At 37.7% G+C, this 21,811-nt stretch overlaps 1 protein-coding gene across 1 annotated transcript; it reads right to left on the bottom strand.

Annotated features, from left to right (window-relative positions):
• Positions 1–1,036: 1,036 nt before the first annotated feature.
• Positions 1,037–14,659, bottom strand: LOC109148542 (probable E3 ubiquitin-protein ligase ARI8). Its single transcript, XM_019296278.1, has 3 exons — positions 14,487–14,659; positions 3,360–4,254; positions 1,037–2,041 (listed from the first exon to the last, which is right to left on the bottom strand). Exons 1-3 carry the CDS (start codon positions 14,524–14,526, stop codon positions 1,447–1,449), a joined length of 1,530 nt encoding a protein of 509 aa, XP_019151823.1. The 5' UTR covers positions 14,527–14,659; the 3' UTR covers positions 1,037–1,446.
• Between the last annotated feature and the right edge of the window lie 7,152 nt (positions 14,660–21,811).

The raw sequence follows: 21,811 nt of genomic DNA, 5'->3' as shown, positions 1-21,811 counted from the left end.
CCAAGAGAACTCCTAAGCCAATCCTTGAAATTCTTACCATCTTTTCGAAAGCTTCCGTTTTGAGAAAATCCGTCCGTTCCTTCTAAGTTTCGGGACGAAACTTCTTTTAAGGGGGATAGAGTGTAACAACCCAAAATTACTAAAATCAAAATAATATGAACCATTAAGTTTAAGAAACAATTATACCAACATTTTTTTGTTCCAGTTAAGGGCCTAACATTATTGGCTCTGATTAGATTTGTAGATATAAATACATTTGAGCTTATCTATACTTATATTCTATTGATTGATTGATTTACCTCTCTATGATCCTATGTGTTATATGTGAGTATCAAACAAACTATATATTTTTCAAATCTATATCTATATCTATGTTACATGGTTGAGTGATTTATACTTAGCATTATACGCTAACATGTTATTTTTCATGTTTTCCTTATAACCCCTTTCAAGTATGGAGTTTGGTATTGAGAGCGCGCCTTGAAGAGCTAGATAGTTTGATGTCTTTTGTTTCTAGTTCCTAGAATGTAGACATGTTACCCTATCCTCCTATGTCAAGTATTTTGGGATAGGTTGTTTTGCTACGATGTAGCGCTAGATTAGAGTGCCTATCTTTTTGTGGTGCTCGGACATCTGGGTTTGTAAACCCTTATTTTGATGAATGATGAGTTATGACTTCAGTGTGTTTAGTCTTGTAGTCATCCTAGTGTGGGTGACTATGGCGATAGCACTTCCCATAATGATTGATATATGGGTTCCTCTATCTTAATCTAGTGTTTTCCCTTTATCTATATTCTTAAATAAATGATTTAAGTTAGGCTCGTAAGTGTGAAAATGGGGGTATTACAAGCCGGACAGATCATTTGAGAAGATGTAAAGCACGGTGACTCAATGGCTCAGCAGACAGAGTCAAAGGTTGGTGCGCACAAGGATCTGTCCACTTTGAACATAATTTTCACATTATCACTGTCGAAATTAAAACCTTAGTCTCTCCTCCTAAATACTGCTTACTGAACCAATAAGCTAAACATTCATTATTATGTGAAATTGAAACTGTGAAAGTGAAGTAAACCGTAAGTTTGAAAGAAGTTAGCAAAACAACCATACATACGGCATACCTGTCCACCAATTCGCTCACTCATCATCATTATGCAGTAGTCACCATATTCTGATCCTTATATGCAAAACCAATATATACCAGGGTTATGAATAAATAATGTCTGTTGTTTTCAGGATACAGGTTGCATAAAGCACCTACAAATCTAGCTAAAATATCCCTTTTACATAACACCGAAATAAAGTTGCTAAATAACAAAACACGACAGAAAACACAAGATCTATGCACTTGAGATTATCTAATGTCACAAGATGAACAAAGCCATTTTTGTATTTCAAGATTTCCGATCGCTAAAACCAAACCCTATATTTGAAGGAGAAGTCGAAGGCTCAACATTGTTTGCGCATTCCCTTTCCAGAGGATTGTTCTCCACACTCCAGCTCCGCAACCAATTTCTCAAAGAATCCTCTGGTAACCGAAGTGAGATTGCAGAGCTTCCGGCGAAAATCATGGAATTCCTCGGAAGGCTTCGCCTCCGACAGGTAATCTTCCACCTCTTTCTCCGCACAGTGGTGGAGCTTCTCCAGCACGCCCTCCGCCTCGCCTTGCGAGTACTCGAAAAGCTGCTTCCCCGCCGCCTCCTCCGGCAGGTAGTAGCCGTACGCGTAGGTCCACTTCAACACGCGCCGGCACTCCACTATCTGCTCCCACGCCTCCACCAGACACTTCACCTGCGAAAGCGGTTCGCTCTGAATCTCGCTTAGCTTTTTAATCACCTCCCCTCGCGACCGCCGCAAATCCTCCACCGCCTTCTTCCTCGACCTCTCGTTCCCATCCCAACGCTCGTAGTAATGCATGTACTTCTCCCACGTCTTCTTCGCCTTCTCCCGCCTCGTCTCCTCATCCTTATCCTCATTCTCCCTCTTGTACCGGTTGCAGTCGTGTCGCCCCCACTGGCCCAGGCACAGCCAACAAAACTCGTAACTACATAAATAAATATTAATTAGAAAAATTTATAGATAAACTATTATTCATTATTTATGAGAAAATACTATGTATACTCTTAATATTTACTCTCAGTTTGTACTTTCACACACAAAATAATTTTGATGTAGACACTTAAATTAGAATCCAAAAAAATAACATACACAAAACTTTGATGTAGACACTTCATTAATAAAAAAATAACTTATCAAAGTCCCTACATGTCAGGAAGAGTGAAATTTAGGAAGTAAAATTTGTGAGTATATGTAGTATAACTCTTATTTATGTACTAGTATTTTTTTTATGTGCGATGCGCAAAAAATAGGTGCCCAATATTAATACATTATATTACAATTTTAAATTTATTTAGATTTTAGATATTTAAATTATTCTAAATAATAATAATGTAAATCATTTTTATAAGTTTAATATTTATATTTATGTAATAATTAACATATAAATCAAATATTTAATGTGTATATATTATACTAGTATTTTATATGCGCGATGCGCAAAAAATATATGCCCAATATTAAAATTAAATATTAAAATCTTAGTTATATTAATTTTTTAAAAATAATTGTGTGTTTGTGTGTGTGTATATATATATATATATAATATATAATTGTATAATTTATATTAATATTATTGAGGTAAGAATTATAGAAATGATAATTTACTAAATATACCTATGGTAATATTTTAATTAAAACCTAAATGAATTCAAACTTACCATTGAAAGATGTAAGAAAAAATATTGTGTATGCATGTACATGGTAATAATAATGTGGAAAGATAACAGAAGTTATAACGGCAGGGATATTTTTGTCCAAAAAATTATGTATTACAACTTTTATAGCACAAAGGTACAAAAAAACTAACGAGAAACATGGACATAAACCAGGGGTATAACCTGGATTGAAGCTTATTATGTTTTTAGATATTATTAATGAAGAAGATAAGAAAATATATGGTGGATGCATGTGCATGGGTTATAGTGGAAAAGATAACGAAAGTTTATAACGGTAGGAGTATGTTTGTCCAAAATATTTTAATGTACAACCTTTATAGCATAATTAAAAAAAAAAAAAACTTAACGGAAGAAACAGACATAGGGTATAACTTTCATTCACACTTATTATGTTTTCAGACTATTGCTTTAAAATACAAAAAAAAAAAAAAAAAAAAAAAAAAAAAAAAAAAACTACTCAAAATAATTTTTTGATAAATTTTTTAAAAAAGTCTATGCATATAATCAGCTATCAATTAGCAGCATATAAACAATTACCAATTAACAATTAATTTATCAAATACTTACAAGCAAGGTGCGGCGCAAGTCATGTGCATGCATCCAAGGTTTTTCTCGATTGGGCGTTTACACTTGGGACAGAGTTTGGAATGCGAAAGAATCCAATTTGCGTTTTCGGCGTCGGAGACGTTTTTGATCATCCACTTGGCCACGGTGTCGCAGTCCACCGGCCGGTGATTGTCCTCCAAGCAGTTCCAGCAAAAAGTGTGCGAGCATTCACATACGACGTCGTAGTAATCGGCGTTCCACGTATCGAACTTCACCGCGAAATCGCACCCGGGGCCCGGGCACCATTTGATCATCCGGTTTTGCTCCACGTAAGACCTGAGGAGATACCGCCGGTACTTGGCTATGTCTTCCTCATCGGCGACTGATTCGAGCGTCTCCGCCACTACGGCGGCGTTGCAGCCTGCCCAGGGGCAGCGGAGCTTGAAGAGGCAACCCGGCCCGTCCTTGATCAGCGATTGAATCCACGATTTGAAACACGCGACGCAGAAAACGTGGCCGCAGCCGCAAGAGGCGGCGGTGCTTTCGGAGAGAGGATATTCGTCGCCGCAAATTTCGCACCGGAATTTCTCGCGCTCTCCGAATCGGATCGGGGAAGTTTGGCTCTCCGGCAACAACCCCGCCGCTTTCCGGACCTTTTCCTCATCCGCGAACCATTCCTCCGGCACCTTGCTCACGCTCCAACTGTTCGCGAGTAGCAAAACGCAAGCTTCCCCTCTACGCAACGAAAGTGTAGTAGAGACTTCGTTAATGTCGTCTTCGAGGAGTACGCGAATGTCTTCCTCCTTCAAGATACTGTAACTTAGCTTTCGGGTAGAAGAATCCTCGCCGCCGTCTTCGTCGGAACCTTCATACTCTATGTTGAAATCTCCATCATCTACGTCGGAATCCTCATAATCTAGGTTGAAATCTCCATCATCTACGTCGGAGTAAGCCATATCCCAATTAACTTGCTGATGCCGAAACTTCCGATGTCGGCGGCTTTGTAGTTTGAACTCCGACTGGTAATATAGGAATCCCAAATTTGATTTTCTTGTGTATTACGTTAAGGATTCCGGAATTAGTAGAATTCTAGGGCGAAGGGAAATAAGGAGGATATTCATAGAATCATAGTACGGTGGAGACTCTTCAATTTATATTTACATCATCATCAATAAATAATGAAAAAAGTTAAATAAAGTATCCAACTCATCGTCAAAATCTAATTAGTCACTATTCACTAAACGGGAAAAAATTGGTACAATTAGATAACTTTATAAAGATTTTATTTTAATAAAATTTCATTTTGATCCATTGACTTTATACATATATCAATTTTGGTCCTTAACTATTATTATTTTCAAATTAGGTGCATAACTATATAATTTGTATCACATTTGATCATGTCATCCAATTTTCCAGCCAAGTTTTCGGCCAACTATTCCTGAAATTTCAACAAGAAAAATAAATTTTTCGACAATAGTTGGCTGAAAATACCCTTCCACAAACATTTAGTGTGATATTTATAGGAGTTTGGGGGCCTTAATTATTTTTTTTGTTAATATGTTATTGTTATTATTTGGAATAAGGATTAAATAGGTCATCGAAGTACACACAAAATTTCATTTGGACCACTAAACTAAAAAAAATTACAATTAGGTCCATATACTAACGAATACCATGCAATTTTTTCAATTTCTCAGTTTTAGAGCAACTTTAATTGTGGTAATTTTTTATGCATTTTTTTTTTGCAGGTCAAGTAGGAAAGAGGAGACAGAAAAAAAAGAGAGAAAAAGAAAAAAAGAAAAAAAACGGTTATGACAAAGAAAAAAAACGCACTCATTGACGCCAGTTGGCATGTGCAGTGCTAGACGCGACAGTCCGCAAAATATGCAAATTACGCATAATTATCATCATTTCTGGGGCCTACAAAGAACTTGTCTTTGCAAGAGGAAAAATTGAGAAAAAAAAAAAAAAAAAAAAAGGCTCCCTCCTATTAGCACAAAAATTTACCCCAAGTTTTTGTTCTAAAAATCACCCCAAAAAAGAGTTAATTTCATTTGTAGTCCTAGATTTATAGGTGAGAGTCCACTTTTAGCCCTTTTTCTATCAGAATATCTCCAATTGGTCCTAGTATTATTGTGGCATGACCATTTTTTGTCCTCTATCAACAAAATCGTTGAAATGCCACTAAATACAATGACATTGTGATATTTTTAATACATAGTGTGTTGACCCATTATATTTTTATGTTTATTTTTTTTGAAAAACATTAATAATTGAAGATCAAAACGTCATTGTATTTAACGACATTTAAACTGTTTTATTGATAGATGACAAAAAATGGTCATGCCGCAATAATAATAGGACTAAAAGAGGATGTTTTGACAAAAAAAAAAAAAACAAAAAAAAAAAAAAAAAAAAACAAAAAAAGTGGACTGACACCTATTTAATGCATGACCAAAAAAGAAATTAACTTTTAAAAAAAATACTAATATGGTTGCTCTTACATGTTCTCATCATATTGCCATGCCAGTTGGCTGCTATGTGGCATTTTTAATTACTTCACCTCAGTCCCCTTCTGCAGGCAACTTCATCGTGCCTTCAGTAGTTTAGCCGCATAAACACCTCATTAAGCCACCGCCTGTGTAACAACCCAAAATTTTATTTTATAAATCTAATTTTAAGAAATTTCAAAATAGTCATTTTCACTCTATTTAAAAATTTTGCGATTGATTGGTGTTTGAATAAATTATTTTGGACACATTTTAAATTAATTCAACACCAAAATTTCTTTTTAATCCAAAATCCTAAATTTTCGAGTACCTCGCATACCCAGTTTTAAATTGAGAAACCAATCTAAGTGAGGCCGGGAGAATTCTAAGAAGCTTTAAACAAGTGTTCATCTAGAAAACTTTTTGAGAAAATTCCTTTTCAACCCCAAAGTATTTAAAATAGCAATTCTAGCCCTTGGTCCATGGAGCATGGTGGACCACTAGACATCCAAAACCCTTTCCTACCTCATCTTTTAGCCAATGAAAATTACTCATTTGCCCTCCACCAATCATTGAAGATTATCCTAGGGTTTTGAGCCATATAAATAGAATAATAACCTCATTTTTTTACCTGATCCCATTTCTTTGCCTCTCTTTGAGCTCTCTGTGGAAGGAGAAAACAAAACACAGTAAGTTTCCTTAGCCTTCCATTCATCTTCCTTCTTAGGGTTTTCATCTCTGTTAGGAATAAAGTGTAATGGTTTTGATATGCCAAATTTGTATTTGTAGATCCCCCAAATTTTATTTATAGGTCTAGTAGAGTCTTAGACCGTGATCGGGAAATTATTTAATTATGAAAAGAGAAAAACAGAGGAAGATGCATGAAAATAGAAGAATAAGATATCAAGCCGAAAATCAAGAATTTGTCTGGAGAAAATGACAAATTGAAGAAGAAGATGAATGATATGAAATCACGTCAATGCTACTCAAAGAAGATATCCCAGAAGAATTTTCTTGAAGAAAATTAATATTGGAAGAATGCATGAAATTGACTTGGAGATCAAGCATCTATGGAAAGAAAGAAGTACATCAAATGTGATTGGAGATTTAATCAAAAGCTGTACGGACGAAGTGGATGATGCTTGATATATTATCTGAAATGGCTTAAGTTCAAAACTCACCATCACTTGTAAAATTTGAGAAGTCAAATTAAATTAATCTGATGGAGTTGGGCGCTAGTTTAAAGGTGGAAATTGGGAAGCAATTTCACTTGGGTGGCAATTGAGATGCAATTGCACTTGGTTATAGTATGGGATTCAAAGCAAGTTGGGGACCGAGTATGGGATTCAAAGCAAGTTGGGGACCGATTCAAAGAAGACATGGAGATCAAATTGAACTCCCAAGGGAGCCAATTGAGGTTGTAGTATGGGATTCAAAGCAAGGACATGGAGATAAAATTGAACTCCCAAGGGATTCAAATACCAGGAGAAGTCTGGGAGCCTGGGAGCCAATTTCAAAGCACCAGGAGCAATTCAAATTGGGAAGCAATTGAAAGCACTAGGAGCAGTGTTTGTAGTATGGGATTCAAAGCAAGTTGGGGACCGATTCAAAGAAGACCCGGAGCAGTGTTTGTAGTATGGGATTCAAAGCAAGTTGGGGACCGATTCAAAGAAGACGGCATGGAGATCAAATTGAATTGAGATATTCAAATTGGGAAGCAATTGAAAGCTGTTTGTAGTATGGGATTCAAAGCAAGTTGGGGACCGATTCAAAGAAGACATTGGAGATCAAATTGAATTGAGATATTCAAATTGGGAAGCAATTGAAAGCACCAGGGGCAAGACATGGAGATCAAATTGAATTGAGATATTCAAATTAGGAAGCAATTGAAAGCACCAGGAGCAATTCAAATTGGGAAGCAATTGAAAGCACTAGGAGTAGTATGGGATTCAAAGCAAGTTGGGGACCGATTCAAAGAAGACATGGAGATCAAATTGAATTGAGATATTCAAATTGGGAAGCAATTGAAAGCACCAGGGGCAAGACATGGAGATCAAATTGAATTGAGATATTCAAATTGGGTTGGGAAGCAATTGAAAGCACCAGGGGCAAGACATGGAGATCAAATTGAATTGAGATATTCAAATTGGGAAGCAATTGAAAGCAAAGCAATTGAAAGCACTAGGAGTAGTATGGGATTCAAAGCAAGTTGGGGACCGATTCAAAGAAGACATGGAGATCAAATTGAATTGAGATATTCAAATTGGGAAGCAATTGAAAGCACCAGGGGCAAGACATGGAGATCAAATTGAATTGAGATATTCAAATTGGGAAGCAATTGAAAGCACCAGGAGCAATTCAAATTGGGAAGCAATTGAAAGCACTAGGAGCAGTGTTTGTAGTATGGGATTCAAAGGAGCAGTGTTTGTAGTATGGGATTCAAAGCAAGTTGGGGACCGATTCAAAGAAGACCCGATTCAAAGAAGACATGGAGATCAAATTGAATTGAGATGAAATTCAAATACCAGGAGAAGTCTGGGAGCCAATTTCAAAGTCAAAGTCAACAATTCAAATTGGGAAGCAATTGAAAGCACCAGGAGCAATTCAAATTGGGAAGCAATTGAAAGCACCAGGAGCAGTGTTGGGAGCCAATTACAATGGCCAATTACAAGCCAACTGGGAAGCACACCCAGACGTGAGAATGAAGAAGATGAAGATGAACTTACAGTGAAAATATTCTCACAAGGAAAAATACTAGTTTAACTAGTATGGGATTAAATTAATGAATATTTTTAAATCCCAAAGATACAAGGACCACTTCAGAGCTGATCAGAGAAGCCATTCTACACCAAAACAGAGACCCAGATATTCTCACTCAACGTTAAACCAGAGGAATATCAGATGAAGTTTGGGAGTTCATTTACATGGAGATGAAGATCCATCAAACGGCTAGCTTATCTCTTTCTGACATTTTTGCAGAAGATAAGATAAGATCTCTGACAAAAGATACAAGATTTCAAAAATGAGAGCGTCCCTTTCCAACGGACAGATTCTCATTACCAGCTATAAAATGATGAAGATATGAAGACTTGAAGAAGCACGGAGCAGAGAAAAATATACGAGCAAAGAGCTAAAATTCTAAGAGCTAAAATCTTCAAGTGAGAAGTGTGAGAAAAAGAACTCAGAGAGCTTAAAAGAGAAATATTCTGAGAGTTCTTAAACAGAGCAAATCAGAGCAAAAATATCAAGTGCTTTACTTGATATATTCAAAGAGAGAAAACACTCAGAGCTATCAAGAGAAATCATTCCAGAGTGTTTATCTTCATCAAAGAGACCTGCGCATCATTGAAGATCAACTACAGAGTCTCAGAAGTTGGAAGCAAGACAACACTTGTTTTGGAGCAAAACAAGAGAAGGGAGGAAAGTAGCACAGAGCTGTGAAATCCTGGATTGTCACACGGAGCTGTGAGATCCGAAGCAACAGTGTCGGAGGCACTGGGCGTGATTGGTGTGGGCTTGGTGATCAAAGCACCAGATCACGGGATACGTTTCTACCGGAGTGTGGAAGACGGGGGGAAAGTAACGCGGAGTCGTGAAATCCTGGGATAGTAGCGCGGTGACGTGAAACCCGAAGCAGCAGTGTGGTGTCACTGGGCGTGATTAGTGCGGGCTTTGTGATCAAAGCACTAGATCACGGAATTCATTGTATCTTAGAACCAAGAAGTGGTGGATATAGTGAATTGGCTCTTGGAGAAAAGAGCAAGTGGAGTAGGAGGATTACACCACCTCGCCGAACCACTATAATTGTCTTGTGTTCTTTACTGCTTTCTTTACTTACAGCTCTTTACATATTCTCTCTACACGAGATATACTGCTCACACAATCTCACACACACTTTATGTTTATTTATTTCCGCTGTGCACCATACTCTAACAATCTAGTTAAGAGTTTTGGTTTATCTCTGGCTTAGCAATTGTTGTGCTGTGCGAAAAAGTTTGAAAGTCTATTCACCCCCCCCCCCCCTCTAGACTTTCACCTTACCTCTTTTGGGACCAACAATCTCTTTGCCTTGAATCCCTGAGGTTCCTCCCTTATGTGTTGTTTGTATGATTTGTTTGAGGAGTTTAGGAAGTGAAGGAGGAGCTAGCTAAGTAGAGAGGAAGAGGGGATCCATACAAGAGGAAGAAGCAACAAAGGTATAACCCCATGAACTCCCTCTTCATTTTTGGCTCTGTGAAGCCTTGATTTTTTATTAGAAATGAGTATAAATGTTGGATTTTTGTTGTGTTTGAGCTAGGAAGTGACCTATTATTTGTCTATGATGTGTTGATCATGTTTTGGATGTTTTGGACTTGCTTGAATGTGTTTTGCAGATGAAAAGAATCATCTGGTGCACACTATCTAGATGAATGTGACGGCCCTAGTCGCATCCCATCAAGGGGACCGCCAGCTAGTGCTGTGGCCAACCGAGCCAAGGACACGGCCCTAGGAGAGGGCCGTTGCCTATGCCCGGCGTTGTGGCGGATGGAGAGGGGCAGGCTATGAGGAGCCCTGCCCCATGGTCTCTGAGAGTGTTCTGTGCAGTGGTCGGGCCCTTGTGGCTCAGCTACGTGTCGTGTCGGGCCAGGCGTCACGGGCTCTTGTGGCTCGGTAACTCGGAGTCGTCTCGACGCACATTTTGGCTTTGATTTCATTGAATTTGGATTAGAAATGAGCATGTTATGATGGATTTATTGATGTTTTTGCTACACAGTTTGTATTTTGAAGTTCACTGTAATGAGGAATGCTTTGCCTTGTTGTCTGATGTTTATTAATGTGTTGAGTAGAGAAGCATGATCACTTTGAAAATATGATTTATTATTGAATGTTGTTTAGCATGAAAACATGAGATTGTTGTTATGTTATTTAGTATCTCTTTATTTATTGTGAAAGCATGAGATTTGTGTTAAGTGGAGTACTGGAGAAAGCATGACTATTGTGTTGATTTTATGAGTTATTAGGTTGCAAGCATATAGAAGTGTTTATAAGCATGATCTGATTTTGTTGTTTAAGTGTGAAAGTACTTGAAATAATGTGTGTTTGCCAAATGATTTTCAAAATCTATATTCTATAGTACTTTACAGGGTTGAGTGGTTTTATACTTAGCTTCGTGCTAACGGGTTTATTTTCTACTATTTTTATAACCCCTTTCAGGTGGGCCCAGTTGTTGAGCGCGCACGAGTAGTTGTAGTGTGTAGATGAGTTGTTAGATCTTAGATAGTATCTGTTTGGGTGTTTTTGACTAGATACTGATGTCTGATGTTAGTTGTTTGTTGACTGTTGACTTAGAGGGATCTTTTGTTGGTGCCGGACACCGGGGTCGTACCCCAAGCTTTAAGTTTTTAATGAAGTTGACTTGTTTAGTTTATTTCCCTTTTTAGTCTGTGTAGTCACCTCGAGTGGTGACTGTGGCAGTAACACCCGTGGGTTGGTTTTTAATTGATTTAAGTTAATGAAATCTTTCTTTATTTCTTGCTTAGCTTATCTTGTTAAAATAAGTATTTGGGAATTTAGATTAAGAAAAGTGGGGTGTTACAATAATTATTATTATTATTATTATTATTATTATTATTATTATTATTATTATTATTATTATTATTGTTGTTATTATTATTATTATTATTATTATTATTATTAAAATTGTTATTATATCATTATATATTATTATAGATGGTGTTATATTCTAAATAAACTAATTAAAATGTTTAATTATACAATTCTATTCATTTTTCAGAAAATGAACCAAACACACCAAGACAGTTTTCCAGAATGCAACCAAACACCAGAAAGGAAAATATTTTCCAGAAGTCATTTTCCTGTTTTCCAAACGGAACCTTAACCCCCTCAATAGTCTTTCCAAACTTATTAAACCTATCACCACCCCACTCCCTTAACCTTATCCCACAACGACGCAACCTCTCCTGCAGACCAAGACCCGCAGACTGTCCTCATGCACCCTTAACCACACCCCTACAACCCTCATCTAGCAGCCAGCCATTCTCGAAATGAAAAGAGCCCCTTCCCCTGCCCCCTTCCATGCAAACACATAAGAAGAGAACCAAATGTTCAAAAGCATACGTAAGGACATTAAGCACCCTAGCCACATTAAACCGTTCACACCAAGCCTCCTCTGCCACAGCCTTGTCAAGCGTTTCCTCCACCCACTCCCTCGTCCATCGCCCTCTCTCCCAAGTGAACGGATAGCCTACCATAGATATAGTAAGCAGACCACATGCCACCAAAAACTCGCTAAACCCCTGCAACAAGCTTTCAGGATGTGGGTGTAACCCCCTCTTCTCTGACTAAGCCAACAGATCATTAAAATCCCCAATCGCTACCCACGAGAGTGGTGACTAAGACTTTAAGCTTTTCAGGGACTCCCAAGCCTCCCTCCTCCTGCCCCTCTTTGGATAACCATCATACCCCGTTAGCCGCTAATCCAGCTGATATGGCAGGGAAATAACAAGGTCAATATGATTCCTAGAATATCCCACAACATAACCATGTCACTATACCTCCATAACATCGCCAATCCTCCACTCAACCCATTGGATCCACACCAAAGCTACCCTCATGCCCCAGACGTATCCTCGACCTCTCTACCTAAGCACGACTAATCTTCGTCTCCATCAAAAATATCACATTGGGCTTCTTACTGGCCACTAGACCTGTGAGCTCGCGAACTGTTCGTAGACTGCCCAAGCCACAACGGTTCAGTTGAGAATACTCATTGATGCGAGCTGGCTTAGGAGCCAGGACTCGCTGGAACAAAATAGCGATATAAAAGACACATTGCCTTAATTTGACAAGTAGATTGTGACAACTCAAAATTTAATTTTATAAATTTGGTTTTAAGAAATTCCAAAATAGTCATTTTTCACTCTATAAAAAATTTTGTGAGAAAATTGGTGTTTGAATAAATAATTTCGAGTCACTTTTAAATCAATTCAACACCGGAACTTAATTTAAATCTAAAATCCTAAATTTTCGGGTACATCGCGTACCAAGTTTTTGATCCAAAAGTCAATCTGAGGTAAACCGGGAGAAATTGAGGAACCTAAACTAGGTGGTTGTCTAGAAAGTATTTTTAGAAAAATGCATTCGGCCCCAAAACTATTTTAAATTATGATTTTAGACTTTGGTCCATGAAGCTTGGTGAACCACTAGATTCCACATTCTCATGCATGATATTTTAAAGAGCCCAGCCAAATTACCACTTTGCCCTCCACCAATCATTGATGATTCTCCTAGGGTTTAGTGCCACTATAAGATGGAATGTTTTCAGCCATTGCCTCTTGTTTTCCTTCCTGGTCTTCCCTACCTAGCAGCTCAGCAAGAAACCCAAAGAAAACACAGTAAGTGTTCCTAGGCCAATCTCATCCATTCATCTTCCTTTAAGGTCTTCATCCTCCTTTGTTTCAACCTCTGAGTTTTTATCTTAAGCTTTGTTTGTATTGGTTGTTGAGGTGTTTAAGAGATGAAGGAAGTAGTGTTTGAGTAGAGTGGAGGCTGAGATCCACACAAGAAAGAAGAACTAGAAGAAGAGGCAACAAAGTTATAACCCATGGACTCCCAAGCTATTTTCTAGACTCTGTGAAGTCTATTTTCTGGTAGAAATGCTAGTTATTGAAGTGTTTGAGCTATTAAGTGATCTATTCTTGGTCTTGGATGTGTTGTTGATGTTTTGGAAGTGTTGGAATGTCTGAGAAAATTCTTGCAGGTGAAAGGAGTTCACTGGTATACCAGACAGTGTGCACCAGTATAAATCACGGGCCTAGCCAACGGCCCTCTAGGGAGGCCGTTGGCCAGCCCTGTGGTTAGCTGGCTCTAGGGGGCGGCCCTAGAAGATGGCTTTTGCCCTGAGCCGTGCAAATGATGGGCCAAGGGGCGGGACTCGTCAAGTCCCGCCAAGAGCTCTGTTAAGTAGAATCTGTGTAGTGGCCGGGCCCTTGTGGCTCAGCTACGTGTCGTTTCAGACCAGGAGTCACGGGCCCTTGTGGCTCGGAACCTCGGGGCCGTCTTGACGCACGTTTAGACTTTGATTTCGTTGAATTTGGAGAAGAAATGAATCTTTGTATTAAATTTTGTAAAAGAAATTGTTGCAGAAATTGTTGAATCATGTTACAGTGAGTAGAAATGAGAAGTATTAGTTTTAAATTATCTATTTGATGAGCAGGTTATTATTTGATGGCTAAATAGAGAAGCATGAACACTATTTGTTGAGTTTTGCTAAAAAGGCATGCTTTAAGTGTCTATTATGATTTATTGAGAATATTGCCAAGTTCCTAAATGTTGAAGTGTGCAGAGTATGTCTATCTTAGATGTTAAATTACAATGAATGAGTTTACATTGAGTAATTTGAGTTCAAGTGCATGTTAAATACTTGCTAAGTGTTTGTTGAGAAGATTTGTCAAGTTATGATCTACAAGCATGATTTAAGAAATTATTGAGAGTTCACAGTGAATTGGAGTGGAAGCATGTTTTACAGTAAGTGTAGTAGAGACTTTGTTAATGTCGTCTTCGAGGAGTACGCGAATGTCTTCCTCCTTCAAGATACTGTAACTTAGCTTTCGGGTAAAAGAATCCTCGACGCCGTCTTCGTCGGAACCCTCATAATCTATGTTGAAATCTCCATCATCTACGTCGGAGTAAGCCATATCCGAATTGACTTGCTGGTGCCGAAACCTTCGATGGCGGCGGCTTTGTAGTTTGAACTCCGACTGGTAATCTAGGAATCCCAAATTTGATTTTCTTGTGTATTACGTTAAGGATTCCGGAATTACTAGAAGTCTAGGGCGGCGAAGGAAAATAAGGAGGATATTCATAGAATCATAGTACGGTGGAGACTCTTCATTTTATATTTACATCATCAATAAATAATGAAAAAAAAAAGTCAAATAAATTATTCAACTCATCGTCAAAATATAATTGGTCACTATTCACTAAATTGGTACAATTAGGTAACTTTATAATGATTTTATTTTGATAAAATTTCACCTTTGATTCATTGACTACTTTACATGTATCAATTTTGGTTCTTAACTATTATTATTTTCAAATTAGATGTATGATTATGTAATTTGTATCACATTTTATCATGTCATTCAATTTTTCAGCTAAGTTTTCGACGAACTATTCCTGAAATTTCAACGAGAAAAATAAATTTTCCGACAATAATTGGCCGAAAATACCCTTTTAATTAGAACATATTATTTTTCTCGTTGAAATTCCGACGATAGTTGGCTGGAAAATTGGATGGCAGGACTAAATGTGATAGAAATTACATAGTCATGCAGCTAATTTGAAAATATAAATAGTCAAGGATCAAATGTGATACAAATTACTTAGTCATGCATCTAATTTGAAAATATTAATAGTCAATGATCAAATGTGATACAAATTACATAGTCATGCACATTATTTGAAAATATTAATAATCAAGGATCAAATGTGATACAAATTACATAGTCATGCACCAAATTTGAAAATATTAATATTCAAGGACCAAATTTGATACATGTACAATAGTCAAGGGACTAAAAGTGATATTTTATCTCGGAATAAGGGTCAAATAGGCCATCGAACTGCACTCAATAATGCAATTAGGCCACCGAACTTTAAAAAGCTACAATTAGGTCCCCGAACTAACCAATTCTATTCAATTAGTCTAATTTGTAGGTTTTTCAGGTTGTTAGCAGGTCACCTCTAATTTAAAATATTTTAAAAAAATTATTACTTAAAATAATTATTCAAAATTAAAAAAAAATAAAAAAATAAAAAAATAAAAAAAATAAAAGAAGTTATCGTCTCCGGCCATGGAGACGGAGTTAACTTCTTCGTCTCTGGCCGGAGACGAAGAAGGTTCCTTCGTCTCCGGCCAGAGACGAAGAAGTTATCTTCGTCTCCATAGCTGGAGACGAAGATAACTTCTTCGCCTCCGGCTATGGAGACGAAGATAACTGTCTCCATAGCCGGAGACGAAGAAGGTTTCTTCATCTCCGGCCATGGAGACGTCTCCGGCGATCTGGTTTGTGTTTTTTTTTTTTTTTTAAATTTTAATTATTAATATTAAATAATAATTTTAAAAAAATATTTTGAAAATTGGTGACCTGCTAACCACTTGAAAAACCTACAAATTGGACTAATTGAATAGAATTGGTTAGTTCAGGGACCTAATTGTAGCTTTTTAAAGTTCGATGGCCTAATTGTATTATTGGGTGCAGTTCGATGGCCTATTTGACTCTTATTCCATTTATCTTTAATTTTCTTGAGTACTATGGACTCAATATTACAAGCTAGATAGTATCTGTTCAATATACTTTCCCAAAGAAAAGATATAGGTGTCAACTAAGCACAAGGTACTTTTTTTTTTTTTTTGAAACCGAGCACAAGGTACTTGGCATAAATAGTTAATTTCGAAATGATTTTTGACCGTTTATTAATTTCTATTTTTGATTTTCAATTGGACAATTAATCATCTTTAAATTATTGATTATTGATATTTATCAATTTTTAACATCGACTTTCAATTTGACTATAAATTGTTTATTGACTATTAATTTTGTTCTAAATGTATTCATCCAGTTAAATATTTATTTAGTAAACATTAAATTTAAGGCTAATAATGTAAAAAATTAACTAGCAGAATTGCCTCTCCAAATCTACATATTTAAAGGCCATCGAACAAATAATATAATCGCTTCAAATTTGTTGCAAAAACTTATCAATATCTTGGTCTAAATTGTCTTATGCATCAACATATTCTTCATATTCCTATTAATGATGAACCCATCCGATGCATTTGATGAAGTAAATACTCTCAGGAATGCAATATGTATAAAAATGAAATATAATAGCTCGGGTAAAAGAGATCGAGGGTCAGAGGATCCCGAACATATCAATACTCTAGAGAGAGAATGGGGAAAAAGTCTCATTCCACAAGCATTTAGTTTGATATTTATAGGAGTTTCGGGGCCTTAATTATTTGTTTTGTTAATATGTTATTGTTATTATTGGAATAAGGATTAAATAGGTCATCAAAGTACACACAAAATTTCACTTGAACCATTGAACTAAAAAAAACTACAATTAGGCCCCTATACTAATGAATACCATGCAATTTTTTCAATTTCTCAGTTTTGGAGCAACCTCAATTGTAGTGATTTTTTATGCATATTTTTTGCAAGTCAAGTAGGAAAGATGAGATAGAGAAAAGAGAGAGAGAGAGAAAAACAATTATGACAAAGAAAAAAAGAGCACTCATTGACCAGCCAGTTGGCGTGTGCCGTGCTAGACGCGGCAGTGAGCGAAATGCGCAAATTGCGGTGATTTTTTATGCATATTTTTTGCAAGTTAGGTAGGAAAGAGGAGATAGAGAAAAAAGAGAGAGAGAGAAAAAAAACAATTATGACAAAGAAAAAAAGAACACTCATTGACTGGCCAGTTGGCGTGTGCCGTGCTAGACGCGGCAGTGAGCGAAATGCGCAAACTGCGTGTATTTCCTTCATTTCTGAGGCCTACAAAGAACTTGTATTTGCAAGAGGAAAAAAAAAAACCCCTCCCTCCTATTAGCACACAAATTTACCCCAAGTTTTTTATTCTAAAAATCACCCCAAAAGAAAGAGTTAATTTCATTTGTTGCGATAGATTTATAGGTGAGAGTTCAATTTTAGTAATTTTTCTATCAGAACATCCCCATTTGATCCTAGTATTATTGTGGTATGACCATTTTTTGTCTTCCATCAACAAAATCGTTGAAATGCCATTAAATACAATGACATTGTGATCTTTTTAATACATAGTGTGTTGACCCATTATATTTTTATATTCATTTATTTTTTGAAAAAAATTAATAATTGAAGATCGAAATGTCATTGTATTTAACGGCATTTAAACTGTTATATTGATCGATGACAAAAAATGGTCATGCCACAATAATAATAGGACTAAAAGATGATGTTTTGAAAAAAAAAAAAAAAAAAAAAAAAAAAAAAAAAAAAAAGTGGACTGACACCCATAAATGCATGACCAAAAAAGAAATTCAGAGGTGAAACTTTGGAAGAATGACCAGGGATCGAGTCTCACCAGCGGCAGTGTGGGAGCAACCTCTCAAAGTGAGGGGGGTTCCTTGTGCGCAGTGAGCACGGTCAAATGCTCTGTCTTTTGGAAGAATGACCAAAAAAGAAATTAACTAAAAAAAACACTAATGTGGTTGCTCTTACATGTTCTCATCATATTGCCATGTCAGTTGGCTGCCAAGTGGCAATTTTAATTACTTCACCTCAGTCCCTTTCTGTAGGCAGCTTCACCGTGCCTTCAGTAGTTTAGCCGCATAAACACCTCATTAATCCACCGCCTGCACGCCGGAGAGTTTCTTGTAGAAGCCATGTTGTGCCCATGTCTGACTCTAGTGAGTGTAGGGGACTAGAACCTAATATGTAAATGTATAACCTGAATTTTCGACGACCCAGAGATCCTTCAGAAGTCCCTTAATTGCTCTCTCGTAAAGTGTCGATTTTTCAAGAATCTTGCCATCCGTAAGCAATACCGGCCAACCTATGCAACTGTCGATGAACACTATGTTGGAATCTACGACGCCTTGGACTGTAACAGAGTAAGTTGTCTTTTGGTTTTACTCTGTGTGGCGCTTGTTGAAGGGCACTTTCGGGGTGACGATCGGAACGCGGGTGGTGGACATTGCTCCGACGACATTTGGGATGCCCGAGAATGATGGTGGGATAGCGGACATCGCCTTGACAATTATTTGGTCTAAAATATAACAACAAAAAAAAAAGAATTAATATATATAGTTAATTAAGTGTATAATCTATAGTTTGTGGATTGTAGTGTAATGTTACCTTGTTCATAATGGCGAGATGTAATGTATTCCCCATAACGATTAGGCTCTAGTTTCATCTCACCGTTAAAGTAGGTGGCATTGTTGTAGCCATAGCAGAAAAAAGTTTCAAAAGTGAAGAAATCAGTATGTCTACAAAGTACAATATCTCCAGGATATAAATCATTCTTTATCATGAAATTAGATGTTCCCGTAGTAAAGTGTAGGTTCTCAACGGTAACTTCAGTTCCTACCGAGCGACCATGGCACAAAATAGCGATATTTTTTTAGAACCAAGAGCTTCAATTAACTGTAGAAATCAAGAATAGAGTTAGGAGGATATCTCTCCCAATACATATGACAAGAGCATGAACCAACCGCTTTAGCAAGCACATGAGCAGGCTGGTTTGCCGTTCGTGAAACGTGTCGAAAGACACAAGAATAATACTGATTACCAAGCAACTTACAAGAATAAACAATTGAGCCAAAATACGAACGATCTAAGACATTTCTATTAAGCGCAAGAACTAAATTAAGACAATTATACTCGAAGCAAACATCCAACCATCTTTTGGCCTTAATCCAAGAAAGGGTCACCTTACACGCCATTGCCTCAGCTAGTAAGGGGTCGTCAATACAATCTAAGGGTCAATTAGTAGCCGCATCAAAACCTCCACCTTCCAGAAAAGAACAGGCCCCAAAAGATACAACTATAAGCTCTGGTGATATTCTTGCGTCAAACCTACATATTCTTCCATCGGGTACATACCCCGTGTAAGAGAGAGCCGCGTGGACGCCATTAGAACTAGACAGCGAACCAGCAACATTGTACCATGACTGAACCGTGGCTCTCGCCTTGCACAAAATGGTACACGGTCGCCATACCTGTGCCTCCCACACCGCCTTGTTACGTGTCTCCCAAATGGTGTATAAAATTGTTGCCACCTCTACGCGTTGCTGCACCCCCACAAGATTCCAATAAGCTTTCCAACCAACCAACAACATTATCATGAGTCATAGGAGCCACATGATAGCCAGCTTGCCGCCACACTTCACCTGCATTTATAAAAGTACACAAAGCATGCAATGTATGTTCAATTCCATTCCCACAAACAGTGCATTCGGCCATTATGTCTACCCTCATTAAAATGAGGTTAGCCTTCACAAGCAAGATCCCTTTTATAGTTCTCCAAATGAAAACCTTCCATCTATGAGGGACCTTGAGTCCCCAAATTAAACTCCACTTTGAAAAAGAAGATGACTATGACGGTGTCACCTCTTGTTCCATGAGTAACCTATAACCAAATTTAACTGAATAGTTACCTCTTGGGGCCCGATACCAATACCATTCATCTACAAAATCCGGACTAATAGGGATTTTTCTAATCTGATCCACATCCCTATCACTAAACAAATCCAATTCCCAACTCTGACCATTTGTGGTCATAAGATTAGCAATAACTGTATCTCTAAGTGGTGGCATTATATCAGTCAAAACACAGGGATTACTAACGTCTAGAAGCCATGGGTGGCCCCAAACCTTAGTAATAGAACCATTACCAACCCTTCTACGTACCCCAGCCTTTATTAGGTCCTGAGCATAAAAAATGCTCCTCCAACAATAACTAGGACTATAGCCAATATTAGTTTCCAAGAAAGTAGAATTAGGATAGTACATGGCTTGATAAATCCGTGCCACCAAAGATGATGGGCCGGTGAGTAACCGCCAACCCTGCTTCCCAAGAAGTGCCAAATTAAACTGGTGCAACTATTTAAACCCCAAACCGCCATCCCTTTTAGGCCTACACATTCTGTCCCAAGTAAGCCAGTGGATTCCACTCCCCTCACCTCTTTGAACCCCACCAATACATATTCATGGAACGCTCCAAATCCTGATAAAGAGTTTAGGCATCAAATATACACTCATAGTAAATGTAGACATGACCTGGGCCACACTCTTCAACATAATCTCTATACCTGCCTGTGACAGAAATCATTTATTCCATGAAACAAACCTCTGCCTTATCTTCTGTCCAATATAAGAAAAGACCATACGCATGTACCTGCCTACCACCGAAGGTAGACCCAAATATTTACCAAAATTTGGGGCCTCTATCACATTAAGTTCCTCTCCCACCAGCCGTCATATATCCCCTCTAGTATTACGACTAAAGGAAATATTGAACTTATGATAATTGATTACCTGCCCAGATATGGCTTCATATTTAGATAGACAAGACTTTACCTCCAAAACCTCCTGCTCATAGCCTTAAAGAACAATAAACTGTCATCTACAAAGAAAAAGTGAGATACATAAGGTGCTCCCTTGGCCACCCTGCAACCATGAATAAGCCCCCTATTCAGTGCTTGCTGCAATAAAATCGATAACCCTTCAGCACAAATAATGAAAAGATAGGGAGAAAGATGATCACCCTGTCTGAGACCTCTAGTTGGGACAACCCTTCCACCCTCCTGCTCATTCACCAAAATAGTATATCTGACTGTGGTGACACACAACATAATCCAATCCACCCAACCCCTCTCAAAAACCAAAAGAATCATCATGGCCTCCAAAAACCCGACTCCATCCTATCGTAGGCCTTAGCCATGTCTAACTTCAATGCTGCCCAACCCACATTACCCCCTTGCTTTCTTCTCAAGTAATAGCCAACCCCTGCAACAATAAGAATATTATCATAAATAAAACTGTTAAGGAGAAAAGCACTTTTGAACTCAGAGATGATACTCCCCAACAGTGGCTTCATCCTATTGGCCAAAACCTTATGCATGATCTTATAAACCACATTGCAAAGTGCAATGGGTCTAAGATCTGCTACAGTCTCATGAGCTTGTTTCTTGGGAATCAACACCACATTGGTATAATTCAAACAATCAGGAAAAGACTTACGATTCAAACAGTCCAACACAAACCCACTGACATCCACCCCCACAATATCCCAAAAGTTTTGATAAAAACCTTGGTTCATACTATCAGGTCCAAGGGACTTATTCGACCCCATTCAGAAAATTGCTTCTTTAATCTCCGCGTCTGTAAAATGCCTCATAAGACCCTCTTTTTGCTCCCTAATCACTCGTGGTTATAGAAA

Source organism: Ipomoea nil, unplaced genomic scaffold (assembly GCF_001879475.1).
Source record: "Ipomoea nil cultivar Tokyo-kokei standard unplaced genomic scaffold, Asagao_1.1 scaffold2144, whole genome shotgun sequence".
In the NCBI taxonomy this organism is placed as follows: domain Eukaryota; kingdom Viridiplantae; phylum Streptophyta; class Magnoliopsida; order Solanales; family Convolvulaceae; genus Ipomoea; species Ipomoea nil.
The sequence above is the reverse complement of the archived record's forward strand: the minus strand, read 5'-3'. Positions and strand labels throughout refer to the sequence as shown.

What these genes read in the sequence shown, in the direction of transcription:
- LOC109148542 (XM_019296278.1), bottom strand. Translation starts at nt 14,526, where the DNA reads ATGGCTTACTCCGACGTAGATGATGGAGATTTCAACATAG. An exon ending in TGATGGAGATTTCAACATAG is followed by an intron (nt 4,255 to 14,486) that starts ATTATGAGGGTT and finishes ATTTCAACCTAG; the next exon opens with ATTATGAGGATTCCGACGTA. An exon ending in ACTTGCGCCGCACCTTGCTT is followed by an intron (nt 2,042 to 3,359) that starts GTAAGTATTTGA and finishes TTATTTATGTAG; the next exon opens with TTACGAGTTTTGTTGGCTGT.